The 25,825-nt window shown below is 43.6% G+C and overlaps 1 protein-coding gene across 3 annotated transcripts in view; it reads right to left on the minus strand.

Annotated features, from left to right (window-relative positions):
* Positions 1–10,234: 10,234 nt before the first annotated feature.
* Positions 10,235–25,825, minus strand: part of LOC148821663 (interleukin-2 receptor subunit beta) — a 38,061-nt gene continuing 22,470 nt past the window's right edge. For 2 of the 3 annotated variants that reach the window (XM_088931263.1, XM_088931265.1), the window contains exons 2-10: positions 25,215–25,308; positions 23,134–23,239; positions 22,006–22,093; positions 21,369–21,471; positions 20,832–20,965; positions 19,659–19,848; positions 17,919–18,045; positions 17,578–17,656; positions 10,235–14,615 (exon numbers count right to left, since the gene is read on the minus strand). In XM_088931263.1, coding sequence (XP_088787389.1) covers positions 13,887–14,615; positions 17,578–17,656; positions 17,919–18,045; positions 19,659–19,848; positions 20,832–20,965; positions 21,369–21,471; positions 22,006–22,093; positions 23,134–23,239; positions 25,215–25,308 — 1,650 coding nt within the window. In that variant the 3' untranslated portion in view covers positions 10,235–13,886. The remainder of the gene's footprint in view (positions 14,616–17,577; positions 17,657–17,918; positions 18,046–19,658; positions 19,849–20,831; positions 20,966–21,368; positions 21,472–22,005; positions 22,094–23,133; positions 23,240–25,214; positions 25,309–25,825) is intronic. The other variant, XM_088931264.1, reaches the window with a different exon arrangement.

A 25,825-nucleotide genomic window follows, 5' to 3' on the forward strand; every position in this document is an offset into this window, starting at 1 on the left:
CTGTTTATATCACCGTAACCCCTAGCAAACACGCTGCATACTCCGAGAAACCGGTATAAACACACGCCAACAACCGGCCCCTTTTTATCCATGTCGTAACAAGCAAAGACACCATCACGCACACAAGAGCGGCCCGCATCGTGAAGTCTCCTGGGGGAGCTCTGTGGAACGCATGCGCTTTAAGGAGAGGGGGGGTACAGATTTCCTGGGAATACTAATTTGGATACGACACCTGGGCAATTAGCCGCTACGTAACTACTATGCTCAATTGGATTTAAAGGCAAATAGAGGTTTTTTTTTTTAAACGCATGACTACTTAGTGATAAAGTTGGGAAAATATGGCTAATCAAAAGAAAATGTTCTGGGAGGGAGGAATAATAATAATAATAATAATAATAATAATAATAATTTACACTTATATAGCGCTTTTTTGGACACTCCACTCAAAGCGTTGTGCAGGTAATGGGGAATGCCGCTATCACCACCAGTGTGCAGCCCCACCTGGATGATGCGCCAGTCCGCTCCCCACACACCAGCTCTCAGTGGGGAGGAGAGCAGAGTGATGGAGCCAGTTCAGAGAGGGGGATTGTTAGGAGGCCATGACTGGTGAAGGCCCAGGGTAACATACTCTTTTTGAGAAACGCCCTGGGGTTTTTAATGACCACATGGAATCGGGACCTCGGTTTTACGTCTCATCCGAAGGACGGGGCCTTTTTTATGTAGTTATAGTGACGGGGATACACAGTCTGCAGCATGAGCGCCCCCTGCTGGCCCCACTAACATCTCTTCCAGCAGCAACCTTAGTTTTTCCCAGGAGGTCTCCACTGCAGGTACTGACCAGGCTCACAGCTGCTTAACAATCGTTAAGACGATAATTGATCAACAGTCGCGTGTTGTTCGCTCCGTCCGAACTGAAATTACAGACCCAAGATACAAAATGACAACAGTGGCGGAATTGCTAAAGAAATGACAAGGTAAATAAAGTAATAAGATTTTCTCGTTCTTAATTCTGTCCCCGGAGAACCATTTTATTCACATTTAAAATACAGAGTGAAAACTGTATTTAAAAAATATTTTAGTACCTTGAAAACAAGAACATTTGTCAGGTTCTCTTTCGAGAAGGGTCTGACCGGCTTGCTTAGTAGTAGGAAATACATCTCAAAATCGTTTCCAGGCGCTTTTGAAGGATCCCACAAAGTGCGTTTTCACACTATGAATGGAAGCGACGTCAGTAACCCAAGACTTCTTGTATACCTTGTGCATGCTAAATAAGCGTTTCCGTTTTCAGACCTCAATTTCGCTCTTAATTTCCAAACTTGTCCTCGTTTCTCTAATTAAATTGTTTTGATAAACGAGCAGTGGAGTCGAATATGGATTCGATCGCACTGAGAAAAAGTGTAGGGAACAACAAAGGAGTACGTCACTTTTTCTTTTTTAAAAACGCATTTAAATCCAATTTAGCATAGTAGTTCAGGATTACACGATTGTTTCTTGAAATATTTTTTCTTCGCTCTTGGTTTTGGGATACACGTTTTACCTTGTTTGAGCACGTTGAATTTCCTAAGTATATTTTATTACTGGACAAGCACGACGACTTTTGATTAATACGCAATGGTGTCTAGATGACATAATCGGATCGATATTTTGAAAATCTGTGAAGGTATTCATTTTTAAAGCTACAAGTCTGCGTATCGCTGCTAGAAATCTGGCGCATGGTTCTGTCAGGTTGTCATAGAACGATTATTTCAGCTCTCATGTGTTTTTCTTCTGAGGTAAATCTGCTCAGACTCTTTACAGTAAACGAGCCCCGTGGAAAATCTCGTAAACTTCCACAGCTGATCCATTCGATGTGACGCAAGTTTCTTTACCTAGAAGAAACCTCCCAGTATCTATTTCACAACGACAGCTCCCGGGCGCCCGTGCTTTCTCTTTGTCAACCCTGGCGAAAGGCGAGAAAATGGAAAAGCAAAATGCGAGACCACTTCCTTCAGTACAGCGCTAGGGGGCAGCAGACTGTCGCTCTGAAAATGGGAGCTCAGCGCTTCGGCGGCTTCAGCTGCTGTCACAGCAAGAATAAGGACATCGAATCAAATCAAAGATTATTGATCAAATACAATACAGCGTGCAGCAGTAGATGCTGGCAATGAAATGTCTTTTCTACGAGCTCACCGGGGGGTTAAAATCACAAAATTAAGGTTACAAAATAAGGTTACATATTAATAGATAATAATGTAATAGAAATTGAATAAAATAAACTCTGACAAAACTCAATATGAATAGAGCTGCTATGTGTCCATGGTGTATGCGATATATTATGTCCAAGTAGTGCAGTATGCCGAATACAATGAAAACCGTATGTCCGTGTAGTCATTACAGGTGATTTGCTAAAGGAGCTGCAGGTGGGCTGTTTAGCAGTCTTATTGCCTGGACGTAGAAGCTGTTCCGTAGTCTGTTGGACTTGGACCGAATGCTTCGGTACCGTTTACCGGACGGTAGGAGGGAAAACAGTTTGTGACTGGGATGACTGGGCTCCTTGAGAATGGACCTGGCCTTCTTCAGACATCTAGCTGAGTAGATCTCCTGGATGAGGGAGAGGAAGGACACCATGGCAACGTGATCACGTCTCTCGTCTGAAACAAGTCAGACAAATTGCGAGACATAAACTGAAGTTTCCAAACTCCACGTCTGGAAGGAGAATTTGTCTCACGTTCTCCGACAACCTTGTTTAACTTAATGTTCTCTGGATTAATTTCCTTAATTATGTCCTTTCTAATTTCCATATTACTCAGTTGTAACATAAACTGTGAAAATATCATGAGTGAAGAAATAAAGAATTTTTGAGGCCGTGCCGTTGTCTTGAATTGGTATATAGGACGTGCTGAACCAAAACCAGGATTCTCCAGGTTCAATCTAAGTTATAACTCAAAAGGATACGCGCAGCTTTCATTATTAATTTTGCGTCTAAAAAAGAATACGAAAAAAAGACAAACTGCTTTATCTTAAAAGTAAGTTCCAAGCTTAATTTCTTTCTCTTTGAAGAGAATAACGGAAAACCAGTTTATGTACAGAAATAGCTTCATTGTATACCTAAGCAGTTTCTATAAAAACATCCTATAATGAATGCGCAAGTCAATCCGATACAGACTCGGAAGAAACCCCAGTAACAGCTACTAGTTCAAACTCTTTTTCTTGCGCCCTCCATTGACCCTATTGGTCACAACGGCGCCGTCTTCTCGGAAAGAGGCAGAAAGCGTGATCTCGCCGTTCTGGTTCGATGCTACGAACCAACGGGGATTTTACAAATCAAAAATGTTTGTTTTTTTTTGTCTATGCATTTTTCTGACTTATTTCAGGCGAGAGACGTGATCGCGTTGCCATGGTGTTATTCCTCTCCCTCATCTAAAAACCTAACAGCACCGAGTCGTGTTAGAGTTAGAATAACAAGAATGGAACCATGGTCTGGTTGGTAGAAGAGAAAGGAAGGTCAAGTTTCAGTGACTCGAAACTAGCAGCCTGAAAGCCCTAAAAAAGTCCAAGCACATTCAGAGTACCAAGAATCAATAATTGTTTCATGGTTGGCAAAGATGAGCTGGTGAAAGGTCATTAGAGTGAAAGGTTTATGCATCTTCCGTTGACTTTGGTATAAGGACAAGCTGGGAAAAGGGGTTCTCTCATTGTTGCTGACTAGTAAAATAGTATCTGGGTCATTTGCACGGAAAAGCAATTCTGGGAAAGGATTTACATACATTTTCCCCTATCAAGTTCTATCACTGAGGTTGTGCGGTTTCTCTAAATCCAAAAATGTTTCCGTTTTTGTGTTTGATTCTCATCGAATTCACTTGAAAACTATTATACCAGTGCTGATAAACCCGATGGCATATAAGGATATAGTTTCAAAGACGTAGGGTATAGAGGAAGGTAACTTCTGGTACAACATTGAAGATTTTGGTGAGATTTGATTTAGAGCAGAGGTGCCTGGTCTTGAATCTGGAGCCCTGCGGTATCTCTGGGGTTTTTAAGATGTCTTTCAAACATCAGTACTGAAAGAGCTGAAAAAAAGTTGTTCTTGATATAAGGATGAAAACACAGCACAGAGCTGAAAACTAACTCATGTTAAAAACACAGTTTGTTGTATGTAGCCATTGTAAATCATACAAACGTAGGACAATTGGAGCACAATGAAATCCTGGCATATGATACACATTCACTGTGGTCACCATTCAGAAGGAGACGTCCTAAGAACTTTCAAGAACTGTAGGGATGAGATAGAGTGATCTAGTGGTCTCCTGTTTATTAGCTTCATCATTTTACTGCTACTACAGTGCTGTCTGGATTCATATGGAGAAACAGCCTGAATTATTTTCACTCTGACATGTGGCAATACACTTACAGTAGATACACCCAAAGTTGCGTGACCTTTCTGTCAGTCCCACTGTTGTTGTAAATGTTGGTGATCAGAGACCGTGTCCTCACCTAAAGGTGTTCTGTGATTGATTACTTTGTGAATGGCTACCGTTTGAACGGTTGTAATAACTGGGACTCCCCAGCCCACACACACACAATACAGTAATTCAGTTGTCTCCGAGAGCAGAGAATTGCACATAACTGGGAATTGGAACTGATCATTTTCGTTTTCTACTCTTCAGTCTTCAGTCAACACTGTCGGTACCCTGGCTCATTGCTGCTGCCCGTGTTCCAGCAGAAAAGCAATGCAGACCACATGCCAACCCTTGCCAAAGCCCACATCAGCAACAGCAGGGTCAAATGCCACATAAAGGACAGAGGAGGCACCTCTCGGTGATGTCACTGTAGATCACAGTGCCCGTCAGGCCATGAGGTCAATCACGTGCAGCTTCAAGTCCATTGTACCACCTTAGCACCACTGCTTTGGACACTGCTCTAAAGTTGACTAATCTCCTAGCCCAGATTAAAGCCAGGCTTATACATTGCCCAGCCTGTATGACTTTACAAAGCCGGCAGTGGTCCTGCAAGCTGTAAGATGTTTCGGGGCACATCCATTCCAGGCAGAAATGGAGGATGAATGGTGGGCTGGAGCTTTGCTCACCTTCCCTGCTTCCTCATGTTGACCCTGCCTGCTCCTGTTATGTTCTGCAGTTAAGTTCTGTTATGTGGCTGGTTCAGTCACACCATCCTAGCAGACCATTCCAGCAAAACCTGCAGCACAGATGGACAGGTGGAGCTGAAGCCAACCGGTTTCAGTGTTTCGGTGCTGCGCTGAGTTGTCCTGTCCTGTAAGCTGGGTTTCACGCTCCAGTATGCTTGATTTCTCACTCGCTGGTATTGGGATTTTGTTTTTGGAACTGCCAATTCTGATCCACCGCCCCCGTCCCCACGCCTCCACCAGCTGCCTTTTCGAGCTCTCCTTTCGTGGGGCTGTAGGCAAAGAGGAAGTATAAATCAACCCACATGAAAGCAACAGTTTCCTTTAACAAGCTTACTCTTTAAAAGAAAAATCAGGCTTCCTGTCGCACGCCAGACACTGGCACTGTCTTTCACAGCCTAATAAGGCAGTGAGCTTGAAAAGGTGTCTCATCAGTTCTTTCCTTTTCTTTGCCTTCTGATTCAGGACTACCCCTCCACTCCCTGCCCTGAAGTAACCTGTACTGGAAGTTGTGAAAAGCATTATTTTTTGTAGAAAAAAGATAAAAGTGTGGATTTTAAGGTACCTCTAGATTCTGCTGCTGCTATAACTTTGCCATGGCTTGGCCATCTTCATCTGGAGTGAACGCCTGTGGCTCCTGAGGGGCCGAATCAGTAAATGTGCCCCCTCAGACAGTGGGCTAGGCTTGCCAAATTTAGACTGGGGTATTGTTCAGTCCAGTGTTCACCAATCAGGACCATAAGTGGCTGTTTTCTGCCATGGTGGAGGAAGTTTCAGTTAGCTGGGCCTGCCTACACATGCTCTAGCCCCACCCCAGTGACATCATCAGAGCTGTTCTCCTCCTCCAATCAAGTCTGACTCTCCTGTAGGTCACTGTTGATGTCACAGTACAGTATGTCAAATGGCAAATGACTTAGAGAAATAGGTGTGGTGGAAGAATGAGCGCACAGGGCCTTGTTACTTCCAGGTGTGGGGGTGAACCAAGGTACGAACCTGCAGGTGATGCCAGATTGGTGTCACGATCGTTACTCCTCCTCTTAAGGGCGCTCCAGCCCTTCCTCGTTCTGTCCCATTCCCCACACCTGTTCCTTATTCCAGCCCCTCTTTAGTTCCACCTTTAAAGCCAGACGCAGGCGTTTGCCCGGGGCTTCTCATTGATTTCCGCATCGTGAGAGCCCGGGGTCCTGCCGTGTCTGGCTCTGTTATGGTTTTAGTTTCCTGTTCCTGATTCCCTGCCCCGCCAGTCCCGACCCGGTTCTGGTTTTAACTTCGGATGGATCCCCTGGTCTTGGACTAAAGCTCCCGTCTTGGATTCCCCCTCTGGATTTACCCTTGGATTGTTCGCCCTGGATTCACTCCCCCCGGACACCTGCACTCCGCGGACACGCCCCCTGTCTCCTGACCCTTCTCCTGCATGACTATTTTCCCAATTGTATCCTCACATTCCGGATCGTGTCATCTGCGTAGGGCCCGGAAAGAACTGTTCGTGACAATTGGTGGGCAGAAAGTATAAAATAATTAGTAATATTGAAGAAAAGAAAGCAAGCCCCATCCAGTGCGTAAGGACTGTCCTTCACTGACGCATTCAACCCAGAAACCTTCTTGGGCTGTGTTCCCAAATTCCTGTCACACAGCCTGTGGAAGTGGGTATTGCAAATTGCACTTCATAACAAAACGGTATCAGGATTGCTGCTGTCTACACTGATTCACAAGGTGCTTTCTGTAAGTATGAACCCCTCTACCACAGTCACATAATGCATTATTGTCCACTACTTAATGTGATTTTTGAATAAGCAGGAATTAGTCATCTTTCCAAACATTGGCCCTAATAGAATGTAAGCATTGATAGTGTCATTTAAAACTCAGGTTTGTGTTGGACAGATCAGCTACATATTACTACACAGCTATCGAACATTATAGATGATGAAAAATATGTATAGATACCAATATACGTTGGAGAATTTAAATGGATGTAGAAAATAGGACAGTGCATTTTGTAAACGTGTCTAGGGGAGGTACTGTAATAAAGACAAGGCTGCAGTGAAACTTCTTCAGGCCTGTTTCTAGCTGACAAGGTACGGGGTTTTACAGAAAAAAACTGTCAGACAGAAAAGTATAAATTTATCATTAATAGTAACTGAAGCCACAGTGCTTCTCAGAAACCAAACTGGAAAGGAAATAACAACATCCTGTTGCATTTATGTCAGTAATAGTTCTATGATCCATTAAAGGCTGTTGCACACAGATATTCTTACCCAAAAGATCAAGCAGCCTTTGTTTAACTGCAATGTGCATGAGGTCATGGGCTACATTCTGCCAGCGTCATTATGGAGCGTCACAATGTGGCCACGTTCTGTCATGTCCAGAACAGTGTCTGGAATATGAAGTGAAAGAGGGAATGAGTAAGAATGAGCACAGACAGTCGCTGATGAAGAGTCCTCACAGGAAGGGGGATTCTGTGGGAGAGGTGTGAAAAATGAATTCTCTAAATGAACGGAGAGGATTGAAAAAGACATTAGCCTGTCGTAGAGAGAAGGGGGAAGGTGTGATCCAAGGTGAAGGTTAATCTTGGCTTTGGTTGTCTTTCTGGAGTAGGAGCCGACCGTGGCCACCAGAAGTGAAATGGGGAATTATCGGCTTGGAGAGACTAGTGATCCTCTCTGCTCTGACATGCTCCCTGATCTTCATCCAGCCTTCTTGTAGTTTTGTCAAAGTAAACAGCGGGGGGCATTTTCCTCAGTCAGAGACATGGGCATCTAACTGACAAATCTGGAAATACAGTATGTACAGTATATAAAAGATTTGAAATGTCGTGTCCAAAGAGGTAGAGGGAGAGAACTGATGTTCATTCTTACTCACTGCACTCATTAGATTCACTAATACCTTTGAATCTCTCCTGAGAGAAATGCTTGTTCAGTTTTTAAAAAATGCACCACAATGGTTTGATGAGGAATCTGAAGAAAACACCCCTCAATGCCATTTTTATTTCACAAGAGAAACTGGACAGCTGTGCCTATCTTGCCTGATAAATCAGCCTGTTCTTAGATGGACTGATGTGTTTTTCCCATACTGAGAAGGATGTCTGTGAAACTTTGTTTAAGCACATATTTCAATGTACAGCATCTCCTAACAAGAAGGGACACACATTGACCTGTCGTCCCATCAGCTTCTGTAATATAAAAGAAGAATTAGTTGTTGCTTTATACACTTCAATAGAAAGTACCCACTGTTGCTCTATCCCAGCTCCTCCCTGCGATATCTTACAATTTTTATGGTAATTATTGTACTTACAATACAGTATGATGTAGCGATTGGAGACTAACGGCTGGATCCAGATGATGGCAAAGGGAAGATGTCAGCCAGGTGAGAAGCAGGTGAAAACAAAACACAGTCCGGAGCTGTAATCCAAAGGCAGGCTGAAGGTCGAAACCAGGGAACACAAGGAAAAGGACCAAACAGAGATCCATAGGCAGAACCCAGGAAGTTAGCAAGTCCAAAGCCAGGGAAACGTGGAAAGCAGTGGAGGGGAAATCCAGAAATTGTGGGTCAGAGCATAGAGGTGTGAATGATGAGAACCCTGAGATGAGCAATGAATTACTCAGACTGAGCGTTCTAGCAATGCACAGGTAGCCCCGAGCTGAATGCGCGCAGGTGGAACATATCTTCTTCCACAGCGGGTGGTCACAGCCTGATCCACCTGTTGTACACTGGAGAATTTAAAGCATGTAGAGCACAGGACCATGCACTTTGTAGACATGTCTCAGGCTGACTTAAGAAAGACAAGCTTGCACTGAAACTGCTTTTGATCTTTTCCTTACCGACAAAGCATTGGAGTTTTTCCCCAATCAAAAATTCCGCTAATTCAACGAATTGCCTGATTAGTAGATCCACCTGTTGTATTAGGAATGCCCTGGACTTGGGCAAGAGTGAGTATGACAATCCTGGGGGTAGCCCAGGTTTTCTTAAGAAGCAGTACGTTTCTTGTTAATTCATCAGTTAAGTCTCAATCAGAGCTAAAATACAAACAGAACATCATTGTTTGCTGAATTTGAAATTGAAGCTATTTTTTTTAGCTGAATTGCAAATCGGTTTTTAGATTTGTGTTGTGGTACTGGCATTTACAACACTGGTTTAAAACGGTGGCATTCAGTGACTAGTGATGGCATGTGCATTCCTTTAAAACCAGCAGTTAAATTTCAGAGGAGGAGCGAGACTTGTCAATCGTGTGTAAATTGAAAAAATAAATCGCCACCTTCCCCTTTAGCAGATGCGTTGATAGCTGTAATAGCCCTAATCGCTGACATTGTAAAATTTATATTCTGAAAAATTATAATAATAATAATAATAAACTTTATTTTATATAGCGCCTTTAAAGGTGGCTTCTCAAAGCGCTTTACAGGATGACAATAACAATAAATAAGAAGACTACAACAATAAATAAGAAGATTTCACAAGATAGGAGACAATTATAATTACAACAATACAACAATAACAATAGAGGAGACCGTGGAAGGTGGTATTAAGAAGAGCAGAGGGGTGAAGAATGGAACCAGTTAAGTAAAGGCTTTTCTGAAGAAGAAGGTTTTGAGTCTGGATTTGAAGGAGTTTAGAGAAGGTGACTCTCTAATATCCTTGGGCAAAGAGTTCCAGATTGACAGGTTTTCTCTGTTTGTGAATTGCTGTAGATGCTGATAAAGGACAGAGTTCATTTACCCTATATGGAGGCTTGCACGCCTTTAGAAAACCTAATTTCACTCTTCTGCTGTGAAACCCCATCCCAACAACACTATCCCGATACACTATGTACCTGTATCAAATCATGAAATTTCGAACAAGTTCGTTCATTTGAATTGCTGATGAGTCATTTCACATGAGTACCGTATAATCTTTAGAACAGCAGCTGTGCAAAAATTGTATTACCATTACAATCAGTTTTCAGTTCCACAATTTGTAATTAAACCTCTCACGTGGTTGTGTCTGTTGTTAACAGACACATTATGTGGCAAAGCTATAGCTCACACAGCCAATTGAATAAAAACACATGAACAAGCCTTCAATAAAACTACTTTATTACGAATACAGCTGTCAGTGAGTAAGTCCTCATATTTAAACTAGCAGCATGGTTTTTATTTCCGTTCTTATACAAGTACATGCAAATAGAAAAAATGTCATTTTCAGAGTAATTTTGTTTCCACCAGAAGTTACAACTGAAGAGAATTTTGTCGTTCAATTGCAATTCAATGTTTTCTACCTGATAGGAAGTGTAAACCTTCCAAAGAGCAAATTTTACTCTTAACACTATTATGAATGATTAATTTTACTCCTAATAAACAACAGAGATATGCAAAGAAATAATGGAATACAATTTTACTGAACCACAATGAAGGGGCATTGGCTTTACTGTATTTGATGCGCAAATAAACAAATTAGAGCCAATTCTCTCGTTTGCAAAACACTTTGAAGGGCATCCTATTAAGATCTGCTACAGAAAAATGTTGCAATCACTCAAAACATCTGTTCAATTTAAATGCCTGATAAGCCCCTGAAGGTTAGCAAAGCTCTGTCACCTTTTTTCAAACTTTATTAACTTTAAACTTATTAACAGAACATTAAACCCAGAGCAATCTGAAAGATGCTGTGACAGCATTATATCAGACTACAGCTACATTACATGGGTTTCCCCTACAGTGGAAAGACATCTTCTTATGGTATTACTGTTGACTCAGTAGTTACTTTTGTGTACCCAGGTGTGTGCTTGGGGATTGCTTCTAATATTGTAATACTGCATGTGCTTAGGCACATAAAAGTAACAGCAAACACTTAATTCCAAATTCTACTTAATGACATTTGGTGGTGAGCAGACAGACAGGAGTCAGCTATTAACCATACCAACCAACCATTATTATTAATCATATCAGTAAAAATATACAGAAATCATAAATAACGTACTGTATACTATACTAGCCTTGTTTTTGGCCACTAAACAGAAATGCACTTTAAACACTTTCTAAGATGCTAGTGCCTAAGACAGTCATATATGATTAAAAATCCAGACAACAGCTGAATCAACAGAAATAGAAATCATAACGAAAATATACCTTTGAAAAACAAAAACACGCGATACCTAGACATTGACTGCACTGTTTTTTTTTTGGTTTCTTTGCACTGCAGGTTTCTGGGCCAACCACGATAAAGCATTTCTCACATTAAAAAAAAAAAAGGGAGCCCAATCTTCTTCCTCAAAAGTGGAGCTAGTAAGCCTCCTGAATGTTCATAAAACAAAACGATAAAAAAAAGACAGGAGAACCTGTCGAGATACGGTGATAACACTGACACAAGATAACAAGATAACGGCGTCAGAGCCAGGCCAGAAGACGTGTTCTTCGGAGAAATTAACAGTCTGAGGTACCAAAGCATTAGCCTTTAGTTTTTTTTAAAGTATTGGAGACCAGATAGCAGTATTTCTACTCATACAACCAGTATAGAAATGTGCTGCACCAGCAGATGGCATGAAAGACCCAAACTCAATGTGAAGTCTATCAAAATTCATCGAGACTCATATTGTCCTGTACTTTGAACACTTGACAAAACTGTACTTGCTACATCCTGCTGTATATTTCTCCTTGGTGTACAGCAGTCGCATTCCATTCATTTTGCACGCACTGCCCCTGGTCTGGATAATTGCTAAGTGTTGAGTGAAAGAAATGTCAGAAGGCTTCCTGTAAACAGTCAGATGCAAGATTGCTTAATGGCTTGTTGTACTGTTCTTGGAAGAAGCCTCGTGCTTCTGCCTAAGAAGATTCTCCAGACAGCCAGAACACAAAATAGCTTATAAGATGGTGTCCATATTTGGTAGGTAGTCTTGTTTGTATGATGACCTCGGCACGCTTCGTAAATAACATAATGATAACAATAAAGAAATAAATACACAGTCAGCTAGCAATGGCTATTAAAAATGGACCCCTCAATACTAAAAGGGCAAGAGACAAAACCATTTGTCGGTGGTCCCCCTTATGGAAGTTTGTACTGTTCTGCTGTTCCTGTTGTGTCTGCACCTGTCCCATGATTCTCTTCGGCAATGCACAGCAGAGTATGACAATACCATAATTTACCAGAAGAGGGGTGTCACACACACTTTGTAAGTATCTGCTGTCATACAGCTCTTTGTGGAGTGCAGAACGCAAGGTGAAACCGATAGTGTAGAGGAAAATTGGTGAAACTTTAGAAGTGCAGTTGTCAAGCATTTGTGTTGTCAGGCCTTGACAGGTTAAAGCAGTACAGAATGGAAACACTGAGTACAGAACTTTCTGTTCTGCAGGTATGTGACGGCACAGTCTTTTGCATTATATGCAAGTTTTCGCTCACGCCATTCTGGCCAGTTTATAAATGACAGCTGCTACCAGAAGGGAAACAAAACCAAAATCAGCAAAGATCACTTGAGACCACTGTTTCATTGTCGTCATTAGTCATTTCACAAAGAGCAGGCAATCATTCTCCCTGCACATTGCTGTGTATGATGTTTCAAGGCAGCATGACCTAAAACTTCAGGCTTTCCTTTTTGTTTATGTCTTTATTTCCTTTAGGCACAGGAAACCTTTGGCAGAGAATCAGGACCAGCGACCTGTGCTTGTACACACTTCGCTGTGCTATCTGTGTAGAGAGAAGTAGAGATTTGGGGGTTTAGGAGACGTTCCTGTGTTCACTATAGGGCAGACTACACTCTCATTCCCCACCTACTCTCAGGGTAGAGACTTGTTCTGCCAGTGATGGTGCCTATTGAGAGAGTAGATGAATCAGTGTTTCTCAATCCGTTTTTTTGCACCAGAGACCAGCTCTCATTCTTTGAAGACTGTGTAGGTGAAAATATGGTCCAGAACAAGAATACAGTTTTATTGGTAATGTTACTTAAGGTCACAGCAGGGACTGGTGCAGATCCACAGACCAGGTGCTGTGAAACGTGGGGTTAAATGCTGGAGTCCGCTTACTACTTGTCCTGGCTTGGACTATTTCATCGACACAATCAACCAAAATAGAACTAAACCCCTGCAGCAAGTACCTTTTCATAAACCAGTCAGTGCCGTGGCTTGGAAAAGGAGACAAGGCACTGCCTCGTAACTCTGCAAAAGTACAAGCCTATGCTCAAAAAGTGAACACCTGCCCCAAAATTCCCACTATATGCTTGATTTCATTCAAAATTGGAGTATCAGAGACAGCCCTGTATTTTGGCAGGGACTGGCGTTTATTACTCCCGAAAGAAATCAAGCTTGGAAAACATGTAATAATGGAAAAAAAAATTCAGTAATATTTCATTCTTAGCACACCCTCTCTGTCTGGATGTGCATGACTGGGTTTGAGGTGCAGTGAGTTGCTGTGACCTCAGACCTACAGGTTTCTGTTCTACCAATAAGGTCCTGGACCATTCCTGTGACTGAATAGGCCTGATCAATCTGGGACTCAAGACCACGTTAATAATCGACAGGTTAGTCCGATACTTTGGTGTCCCTGAAGCAAAGCAGGCAAAACCCAGGAGGCACGACGGCTCTCCGGGATCCGGTGTGGGAGATCGTGCCCGGAGATCGCCAATGTTCGAGTTCGCTTTACATTCCTTTCCCTGCGCAAGTTAGCTTAGCTGCGAGTCATCCTAGCCGCCACTACGCGCGGCTGGGATTTGAACCAAACAAAACAAGAAGGGTTGCGGGGGTGGGTTGGACAAAAGATGTCGCGCCACACTTGAATCCGAAGTCTCCTTCCAAGCTTCCTGGTTTCAAATGGACTTGTTGCAGTATCGGTTCTGGACATCGTTCACGGACAGATAGCCGCCTCCGGAGGGCTGGATCAGAGCTGAAGAGGCTTTGGAAAGGGCACTGTCCAGCGCCTGTCCGCTGCCGAACGCTCGGAAGTCGAAGCCAGGCAGGGGGAAGGGGAATGGGGGGTGAGCCAGCAGCTGGGGGTGACTTCCTGGCAGGCGAAACGGAGCGGGGAAGGCAGGAAGCATAAAAGCTGGGTTGAAAGGAGGCGGAGGACAATCGGGCCCCACAAGCGAAGGATTTGCTTCTTCTCCTCCCTCTCTCTCGTCCTCCGTCTCCTGGTTGCCTTCTTCCCCTCTTTCCAGGCCGCACCCCGAATCGGGATGCTCGGGATCGGATGGCTCGCGCGAGGAAGGATCCAGCCGCTCGTAGGAAGAGCTGGTTTGAATGGGGGTGTCGCCGCCGTCGCTGCCGCCTCCTTCCTCGCTGTCGAACTCCGCCGGCTGGTAGCTGAAGTAGACGGAGCAGGACTCGATCTCGTACGAGCTGGGGTGCTTGGAGTAGAAGTAGCCCATGTTGGAGAAGCAGGAGGACTGGCCGCTGCTGTCCCAGTGCTCCTGCAGGCTGGGGTAGGCCTTCTTGAAGAGGCTGGTGGTGTCCTTGGCCTCGAACACTTCCACGGGCGAAACAGGCTCCGAGTTGAGGGTGTCAAAGGATTCGGGGGAGAAAGTGGGGCTCAGCCATTTCTGAGACAGAAAGGAAAACAACTTTTTAATCCCCAGGCTCACCAAAAAATCCAAAGGTACTTCCCCAGAGTTCAGGTGCCTTCTAGCTCTGTACCCGATGTTACTGAGATCATTCTGAACAGACTGGCATAATGGTTTCCAAATCAAGCCCCTGGGGAACCCCTTGCAATATTTGCTAACAGAAAATGAATTCATTTAACAAATGTAAAAACACATTTCAAAAATGGACTGTCCGGCTGCATAAGCCTGCCACCGAAGCTTGTTGAAAATGTTTCATTTTCCTAAATCGCACCACAGTTGCATGTTTCGGTGTCTCGCACATAACCGTACCGTATATATACACAACATATGCACGTGCAAGATTAAAGTTACATGACCATTTCCCGTGCATGATAGAAAATACTATCAAGACAAAAATGAGCTGCCACATCTTCTTGATTGCCCAAGCAGTCTAGGACTAAGAAATTCAAAGAACAGATAGCAATTTAAAATAAAAACAGCTAGTGCTCTGGGAAGAAATGAGATTTAAAAAAAACAAAACATGTAGCACAACCCTACTAAAGAGGATGGGTTTATTTGCAAGCAACCATTTTTCTGGATTTTACACCTGTCTTAACCAACTCCATATTTAAGGTTTTAATTTCTGGAAGTGCTCCCTATCACCTGACATCCAAGTATTAAGAAGTAGATCAGAGAACTGTCATCATAGCTGTTTTTTTTCCCAAGTCCCCATGTGGGGTTCTGCTGGAAAACACATATTGCCAGTGAAACATTGGGAAGTGTAAATTAGGGGTAATGTGCTGCAATTCATGACAATGAATTGACAACTGCTAGTAATTATTGCCAGGCGTAAAACCCTAACAGTGCAGGTCTAAGGCGCTGACATCTGACGGTTGTTATTAACTACTGTTTATGTAGTGATGTCAGAACAAGTAATGTTAACTGAGGTGGCTGCCACAATCAAACGATAATGAATGAAAAAAAGTTTTCTTTTCCATTTACATCAAAGACATTGGTCAACTGTTCTGACTGGTTGTGGGAAAAGGGGAACGGCTAACTGGATTGCCTCATTCGTCATGCACGGCAACTACACATCAGTATGCATGTTAGCAAATGCAACATTTCCGTGTTAGATACCTGGAATCGAAGGGGGAATGTAAGCAAGCTTCCCGTTTTACAGGGGTTTGAAGATTATGGCAAATAATGATCGCTGCGACTGATTCACTTGCAGACAATTTCACCATCAAACAACAGATGGCATTTAGCAAGAGCAAACATGACACTACAGAGATTGCCCGAGCGTGAGATTTCAGTGCTCCTCAAGTGTGTGTGAAAAGACTCATTTGTGCCGCGTTTTTCTCAGGCATGAGGAGAACCCACATCCTGCTCAAAAAGCAGGCAGCGCTCTGTTTATCCCTCCATCCATTCATCCACTTGTTGTTTTCATAAACGTGCTTTTTCCTTCTGCTCTTCTCCCTCCTCTCCATCTCTGAACCTTCTCTCCCTCGCCTTTCCCTGCTGGTGCTATCCTTCCCTTGTCTCTCGCTGTCTTTTACTTGCACTCATGATGCCATCAAGCTGGGCCAGGAGCAGGCGGTGTGTGTGTGTGTGTGTGTGTGTGTGTGGGTGTGGGTGTGGGTGTGGGTGTGGGTGTGTGTGGGTGGGGAGGGGGACTCAGCACAATACAGAAACCACACAAAGGCTCTTTTCTCAGAAGGCGTTTCCCTGTGGAACACACTGCGGGGCTTTTCGTGTGGTTGAAAGCACTTCCTTGAGAAAGCAAAAAAGTACTTCAAATTTTTCACACTTTTCTCTTTTTGTGCATGTCTGTAAAATGGCAAAGTCATAAGCATGGGGGGGTTTTGTCCCTTGATTTTTTTTTAAATGAGGCAGTGAGAACAACTCCATTCCCTCAAAATACATCAAATAAACAGTGAGATAAAAAGCCAGCCTTTTGCTTGAATGGCTTGCTGTTCATTTTTTTTTTCTGTGCAGGTTTTGTTAAAGGTCAACCACGGAGTCTGACGTCAGAGAAACCTTTCGATTTTCAAGGATCAGCAATGCTTCTGTGCTTTCCGTAAACTAAACGGGGAGAAGGTATGTTTTAATTATGCTTTAAGGCCTAGCTCACTAACCAACATAAGGTAAAGGATTCAGTAACACACTCACGGAGGAAACTATAGAGAATAATATAGGAAATCATTCCATCGAATTCCATCTATTCTATCCCACTCATCCATCCAATTCCATCCATCCTATCCCAATCCTTCCTATCCCATTCATCCACCTGATTCCATCCATCCTATGCCATTTCCATTCATCCCATCCAATTCATCTACCCAATTCCATCCCATTCAGTTATCCCATTCCATCCATCCTATCCCATTTCATCCCATTCATCCACCCAATTCCATCCTATCCTTTCCCATTCCATCATATTCATCCATTCTATCCCATCTATCCAATTCCATTCATCTTATCCCATTCCCTCCTATCCCTCTTTCCCATTCCATCCATCCTATCCCATTTCATCCCATTCATCCACCCAATTCCATCCTATCCTTTCCCATTCCATCATATTCATCCATTCTATCCCATCTATCCAATTCCATTCATCTTATCCCATTCCCTCCTATCCCTCTTTCCCATTCCATCCATCCTATCCCATTTCATCCCATTCATCCACCCAATTCCATCCTATCCTATCCCATTCCATCATATTCATCCATCCTATCCTTCTATACCATTCCACCCATCCTATCCCATTCTATCCTATTCCATTCCCTCCCATCCATCTCATTCCATTCATCCACCCAATTCCATCCTATCCTATCCCATTAACTCATCCCATTCATCAATCCCATTTCATTCCATCCCATCCCATTATTCCAATTCTATTACATCTCATTCCATGAACGGTTACAGTATCAGCTGTACCAAAGTAAGGTGCAGGTCGCATTACCTGGAAGTTTCCGCCGTGGACAGAGTTCAGAGGGTCAAAGTACTTGGAGGGATCGGGGACATGAAGGCACTTATAGGACCTGAAAAACAGTAGGGAAAGGAAAATCTCAGACACATGCAGAGGCAGCTCCCTCAAGCAGGCAGAAGGCTGTTTAAATCTGTAACTACCATCGCAAGAACTTCAGGACAGCTTTCAAACAGTCCTGCCCTGTTATCTGACTTTTACTAAACCTGACCCTATTTTCCGTACAAAGGGTTAGGTTTAATTAGAAAGGAAATTCAGAACAGTTGAACACTCCTCTCATCCCATGTCCCACACCTCCTCGACGGCTGGCTTCTTACCATTTAGGGCTCCAAATTCCACAAATACAGATGGTCAGGAAAACTGCTATCACCGCTGGAATCGCCACTGCTAAAGTGATGTCCATGATCTCCCTGTCGTTTGAGCCGGGGTTGTAGGCGCGTTTTACTGTTGGAAGCACAGGCATTGGATGAGGAAACGTACAGTAATTCTGTTGTTTTACTTCAAGAGAACAGAAGAAAGGTTACGAGCGAGAGGTGGCCACTTGATCTGAGGGTCTCAACCAGCCCTTCCTTGAAAGGTGCAGGGGTATCGGCTGCAGCAACGTTGCGCGTCCCAAACCCCCTTGATTGAAGATGCGTTCAGTTTTAAACTTCATAAACTCCCTCCGCACACCAGAGTGGCTCAGCCAGCAACAGGGCTTGCTCCGAACCCAGGCTCGAGCTTTATGATCCAGGCTGCACGTCTCAGCCTGGGTCCCGTACTGGCAATGCCAGCGAGGCCAGAGCTTTCTGGGGCCACTGCACCCCAGATGCACCCCAGCTCCTAGCGGGTCAGGAGATTAATGACTCGACAGGCGGCAGGTTGGAGCTCCCTGTCTATACACTTTGCTCGTGATGTCCCTCTTGTGGGCACAGGAGTTGTTGAGTCCAGACGTAAGGGATTTACTCCCAATTCGGTGTATGTAATAAAAAAATCTGCAATTTCAGAATTTAGAATGCCTCCCTCGATTTGATTAGCTTGAGCACCCAGATGAATACCCTTTCCCTCAGATGTTGGAGTATAAAACTTAGGAGGGACGCTTCCTCTCAACAAGATGGCACCTCTTTATCGGTCAAGCTATTGGCTTAAAAGGTTGAAAAGGTGTCACTTTTCTCCAGATCCCAAAATAGGTGAACTGCTTTTGTACTGTATCATGCATCAAACATTTCATATAAATATACTCCTTTTAAAGATGCTGAAACAATAATGACATTAAGACAAATGTTCAGTAGGAGGTAGAACTGTAATTTCACGCATTTCTGCTCACTGGCATATAAATATCACACTTCTTGCTCACTCACTCACAAGCAATGCACTTGTCACTTGTTTTTTTTAGGAATCTGGGGGCAACATCATGTAGTGGGAAAGTCTCTGAACCCATAACTAGTGGTTAGTGGGTTCACGTCCCTGCTGCAGGACCTGATTTTGTTCTTAAGTCAAGTATTGTACCCCAGTTGCTTCAGTCCACCTAGTTGTATAAATTCCTGGGTGTAATCCCTGTGATGGACCAGTGTTCTATGCCCTCTTGTTCTCTTAATGCCATTATATGATGAGCTCCAGCCTACTTAGAAGTGTCTAAGATATGGAAACAGCCTCCCTACGGATCACTATCTGTTATCTTATTTGTTACCAAGTTGTCTTCACCAATGAAAGGAGCTGCCTCAGGTTATTCAGGTGTTACTGTGGTGATGTTTCAGAAGAGAACTCATTACGAACATGACGGATTGGCAGCCCTTATTTTATTCATCCATCCTTGTTCCGACTGCTTCATCCAATTAAGAATCATAAGAGAACTGGTGCCTATCCCGGCAAGCATAGGGCACAAGGCAGGATATACCTTGGACAGGACGCCAGTCCATCGCAGGGCAGACACATTGACACAAACACAAATTTAAAAGCTTAAAATGTTCATGATTTATCCAGTCAGATCGGTATCCCTGGTGTAAGAAATGGAAAACCATCTGCTTATCAAAGTGAAGCAATGAAGCTAGTGTAAGGGGCAATGACAGGGAACATACCGGGCTTGACGATGCCAACAGTGGATGTCCACTCAGAGACAGGGCTCCAGTGGCTCCACACTCCTTTCAGTGAACCCGTTTCAGTTGGACGGACCCTGACCTTGACCTGATACAGTGCACCCTTCTCCAGCATGTTCTCATTCAACTGGGTCGAATTCTCCTTGTTCACAACCACCCTGGACTCTGCCTCCTAGAACACACAGGAGCAAGAACATCAGCAAGCTTTCTCTAGACACAAACCCCCAAATTAAATAATTCCCAGCATCCATGTCCCATAGTTTAAGGTTGCTGAAGTCGAGTGGTTTACTGGAACTGTTTAAAACTTTTCTTTAACATCTCCATACTCTGAATTGGTGCAATCAGTGAAATCCCTAAACGACTAGTAATTAGTACTCCCCCAAAACAGCAATGTACTGTGTCACAGTGTGGTACAAATACTATTCCATAGTATACAGTACAATACCTTTCCATCCCACTCCATTTTCAAGATGCTTTCTCTCATGCACCATTTTTGTTAGGGGTGCAAATGTCTTTACAAATACTTGATAAAAACCAAGAGGAGCTTCAGCTCTCCTGTTCCCATGACATTAGAGGTCATTACTGCTGTGTTACCTGTTCAGGAATGAGGTCAATAGCAATCTGATACTGGTGCAGCCACACTAACACTCTGGAAAGAGAACATTCTGTTCTCGAACAACATACTGTGAGTCATCATTACACACACATATTGACACTGACACATTGGCTGAAGAACATACTGAGAATGACACACCGTTATACAAAGATACTGACAGTGTCAAACCGGATCAAGAGCATGCCGACACTGAGACAGTGTTGCACAAAGATTCAGACACTGACACTCTGGATTAGAAACACACTGACTGACTATTGAACACCCATACTACTCTTTACAATGGCATACTGTTAAACAAAGACATTGACACTGGCACTAAGGAAGAGCAACATACTGGACTGACTGTTAAACACCCATACTGCTCTTTACACTGGGTTACTGTTAAACAAAGATGTTAACACTGGCACTAAGGAGGAGGACAATACTGGACTGACTGTTAAACACCCATACTGCTATTGACAGTGGCACACTAACTAGAACCGAACATGAGCACACACTCTGTCACTGGTCATCTTCCTTTCACATTGTGTCACACTCACCTCCCACGTTTGATCAGCACGTTTGTATTTGATGTGAAATTCATATTCGTATATAAGCCGAGAAACCCGTTCACCAGCACCCCAGGACACAGTGGAGTTCACAATGATTGGTGCGTCTGGTGGGCTCATCCTCACTGTGAAGCACAGCACGAGAGGAAAGCTTAAGAGTCTGTGAGATAGCGCTGCAGTTCTTAATAGTTTTATATTAAACAGCAATATTATTTGTGGTAGAAGCTGTAGCACCAGTAGCAGTGGTGTACAAAACCTAATGATATTTTCATGCAGTGTTTTCAGATTAGCATTATGGCCACTACTGCTGCCACTACAGGTGGCAGGATATAGTTATAGTAGCAGAAAGTAGTAGTTGTTAAAAGGTTTAGCAGCTTATTTTGAAAAGGTGCTCCTTTTTTATAATCGACTAGAGTTAACAGCACTTCCTAACATACCCATCACTCCATTTACAGACATAAATTTTGGAGGACATGTACAATAATATCTTTTCTATTTCTGTGTCATATACACAAGAGAAATAATTACCATTTTCGCAAGGTTTAAAGACCTTTATTTTAGCAGCAGGTTCTTTGGAGTCACCACACCTCACCTCAATAGCACATTCATCTACAAATGTAAATGACTGGGTCTGTGGAAGGGAGATGGTTACAGCATTAGTTTATGTATCAGAATCTGGTGTACCACCTGCTACAGAGTCTGTATCTATGGTTGTAGATGTGCATGCATGTGGATTTACAATGCTTATCTGCAGGTCTAACATATTGTTAATTAGCTTGGTCATGTGAATACAAGTGTTTAGTTCCAGTCCCTGGGAGAGCAATCTGTTGATGTTGGATGGTCAATTGACTTTAAACTGAATGTCCAAGACCCCATGAATAGCATTATCTTCTTGTAACTTATATTGTAACATCTGTGATGATCTGGAGAACACATTCAGGCTTTACCCATTTCACACTCCTCGAAATGGAATTTAAGGGAAACTAAGTTATCGTAGTACTGGAATTTGCTTCCAAACTCTGTTCACATTGTAATCCAATATGTGAGGCTTCCATGCAGTGCAGAGGGTATGTTGCACATCCACTATATTGTGTAAGAAGCGATTAAAACCCCCAACTTTCTATTATTCCATTGCATATGCTGAGAAAAATGTAAAGGATCTTACATTTGCATTTTTTGTAACCTGGATGCTACAACTGCAAACGGTTGGCTCATCTGATGCAATGAGATCGCACTGGAATTGCTTACGCCTTCTGAAACAAAAAAATTCGGATCAGTCTCTTGTTTTTACATAGTTTTCAACATAAAGCAGCAGAATTCACAAAGTCATCCCAGCAGAACCTCTATAAATTCCTTCTCTGAAAAGAGCAAATACAGTACAACACACCCTCCCATCATTAATACTCATACTATTTATCCTAAACCTAACCTGGCCCCTCTCTCTCAATGTATGAGAAAGTAAATATGAAAACACCATCCTCTCCTTAATGCAAACAGAACCCTTCTCCCTCCATTGGCAATCAATAGAAACACTAGTTCCCTGCCTGTGTATGAAACTACACTCCTCTGTGAAATGCTTCTACACATTGTCCTCGAGATTGTGAGAGACATATATCGGGAGGCTACATTCCATTGTTTTTAATTTACCCCCTAAGCTGCTTGTGCTGTTGGTGGTCTAATAGCAGTTATTCCCCTCTGTGATCGTATCTTTCCTGATTGTGTTGTTTTTTTTGTTTAACTTGTTCACCACAATGAACCATGATCGTTATAATCCAGTGTGGCACGGTGCTGTGTTGATCTGATAAAACGAATAAGAATGGATAGCAAAAGTCAGTGTAATGAAGCTGAAGGTAATGCTAAAAGAGAAGAATATTCCTTTTGTAACTGATCTGCGATGAGGGTGAAGTGATCTCCAGAGCCAGGGATGGAGATCCCTGATTTAGGGTGATCTATAGCTTGATTGGGGCTCCCTAGGAAAAGTTTGGAGACACCTGGTTTAGTGTCATATACTGTAGAACACAGCACCACCCAAGTGTCGCCACTAACAGATTCCAGGGGTAAATTGGTCAATTTTCCCACTTTTGCTGAACACCTACTGTCAACCTACTGTCAGTAAGCCCACAGGAGAAATACAGGAGAGCACAGAGAAGGCCAAGCAAATCAGGTTTTAAATATAAAAGAAGACTGATGCCACATTATCATACAAATAGCCCACAAAAACTATCATAAAGACATATCAATTATACCGCTGTGGGCACAAAGGGAACGGCACACCCTAACGGCATACTCCTACCTTACAAGATGAACTCTGCAGGAGGTATTGCTGTAGGCTTCTGAGCTCCTCCACTCACAGGATATATTGTTGATGTAATCGTTTGTGCACGTAAGACTGGGGACAGCTGAGACAAGAACACAAAAGACCATAAAAACTGGGGCAGGAGAAAGGCGTAGTACGATTCTGCGCGCATTTATTAAAAGCCCTTGTGATATCTTATCGGTCAAGCTCTGAATGTAACAGCGCCTTCAGTTTCTCGGGAAATGGCCTGCTCCATCAAGTCATCCGAAATCGAAAATCATTTCAAATTGGGGCCCATGATGTTATGAGAACATGAAATTTGGACCTGGGTTTGATTTGACTGTGAAACTCCAGAAGGCAGAGACAAACCTACCCCACAGGAGCCTTCAGGACTGCCAATGAATCAAGGACACTAGTGGAAATAAGATTCAGGGACCTCAAACCAAGGTCGTGAATACTTGGTCTTTAAAGATCCCAGGCACGCTTCTAAAGAGCAGGGGTATCAACTCCAGAGCCCCAGTAAAATTCCACTGGGCACCTGCTATTCCCCATCATACAGCAGGAGAAGCAATTTCCCCTCCTGATCTGCTGGGTAGCGGGACTGCTGGTGCAGAGGAGATTACCGAGTGTCACCCAGGTGACTTCAGTAGAGGATAAAGTGGTCCCCTCCTGTAAGTGGAGTACGTTAGGCCAGCAATAGTGGAAACATGAGTAATTGCAGTTGCAATATGAGCGGTTTGCAAAGTAGTATCAGCACTACAGGCGGGAATGGCAGCAGTAAAAGAAGATGTTGCAGTTCTGGTATTGCAACAGTTGCGAAATCTGGGTGATTGTGGTTTTGGGAGGTTTTGGGGGACACAGGTGCCATTTGCAGTCAAGTATGGTATGGTATGGGGGTGTAGGGGTCCCCTTAGTGTGAGAGTCAGGCCCGGGGATCTCATTTGCACAAAAGCATTATCTGGGGAATGTTCATGAAGGCCAGGTCTTGGGATGGTTGTGAACAGTTCCCCTGGGAAAGTACTCATCATTCTGGAAAGGCCGCTGGATTATCTGGGGCAGCTGGCAAGCTTCATGGTAGCAGTGGCGGCATTTCCAGTACTAAGATTATTACGAAAAGCCCTCCAAGGGGCAGGGCAGGCAGACACCAGCGTTCGAAAGCACCGGCCATCTCTACATGCTTTTATATCTCAGTCACAGCCAGAACAGTCTCCCGTGTTTCCAAAAATGTCATGTCTTGCCAACACCGGATATCAAAGGACATGCAAAGGCCCAAGTAAACATTAGCTCAATATGACCTGTATATACTGTATGCTCATCTGCTCAAAAATGTCACAGTCTACAGGATCTTATTCAGCTAAATAAAGAGCTGAACTGCAGCAGGTGGAATGTCCTTTATAAGTCGTCCTGAATTCTACACCTTCCTAAAAATCCACCACGCAGAGCAATTTTGCTCTTTTGCCAGGTTTTTCTTCCACTGTTCAGATTCATCGACTTTGTTTCCCCTGTGCTTTCCAAAGTTGTAACCGTGCATTGATTGCATGTTGCTACAGAGCATTAATTATATAGATGCTATGATTCACCTCGGCTGCCTTTTTTTTTTTTACAAGGAGTGTGTAATAAGTAGCACAGCATGTCATAACAGCTGACTGTACTAAAGCCCACTGCGAACATGGGGGCTAAAATGATCAAACGTAAGGGAACTTAAAGTGAAACCTAAAACAATGACCCTGGTAAAAGGGTTCAATTACAATGCATGATTACCAGAACCAGTATGAGCAATACCAGGTGAAGTACTGTTTTGACTAGTCTTGCTTCTAATATAGTTAGTGGTAGGAGGTGTAACATTGATATAAAAGCATTTATAGACTTAGCAGATGAGGCAGCAGATGAGGTTGGCAGCTGCAATAGGAGCAACGGCAGCTGCCTCAGTGGTAGCAAACGCTATCTCTGCTGTAACGGCTGCAGGGACAGCAGGAGCAGCAGGGGTGCAAGTTCATTTTTCGTAGAGACTGCCACTCCTCTGGGTGATGCCCCACGGAGACACTGGGCTCTCTGCGCTTCAACGCAGCAGGACTAACCTGGGCTCACGTGGCTGGACACTTCAGCAGCAGCTAGGGCGACCAGGAGAGGCAGCAAACGCAAGGCCATCATCCCGAGAACGGCACGCTCATTCTGTGGAAAACACAGGAACACAGAGGCGGGGTAAAGAACATGAGGGCCTGAGAGTCCCGATTCACTGCTTGTTGACCAGGATTTCATTTTCCTGCCATTCGTTGCTGGGATATGGAAGGGACAAAGCTATAGAAGATACAAAGTTAGTATGGAGACATTGCTAGTAAAGCCTGGTTTCCAATCCACTGCTTGGCGATCAAGTTATATGAAGGTTCCTTTCTGGGGGTAATTCAGGACAGAAGAATCCCATTATTAACTTCCAGCCTCCAAGGGAAGTTCTTCATCTCTCTCTCTCTCACTCACTCACTCACTCACTCACTCACTCACACACACACAGTGGGTTAAAGGGAGGGAGCCTCCTTTGGGGTTTTGAAGAGAGCAGGTTAAGCACGCAGCGTTCAAAATCCTCATCGGGCGCCGACGTCGCTAAACCCTGCGAAGCCACTTCAAAGGCCACTCATCAGACTGGGGACCCTCGGGGAGCACCCGGCGAGGTCGGGGGGGGGGGACGATTTCT

This window comes from Atractosteus spatula, chromosome 13, assembly GCF_055471065.1.
Source record: "Atractosteus spatula isolate fAtrSpa1 chromosome 13, fAtrSpa1.hap1, whole genome shotgun sequence".
Classification (NCBI taxonomy): Eukaryota; Metazoa; Chordata; class Actinopteri; order Semionotiformes; family Lepisosteidae; genus Atractosteus; species Atractosteus spatula.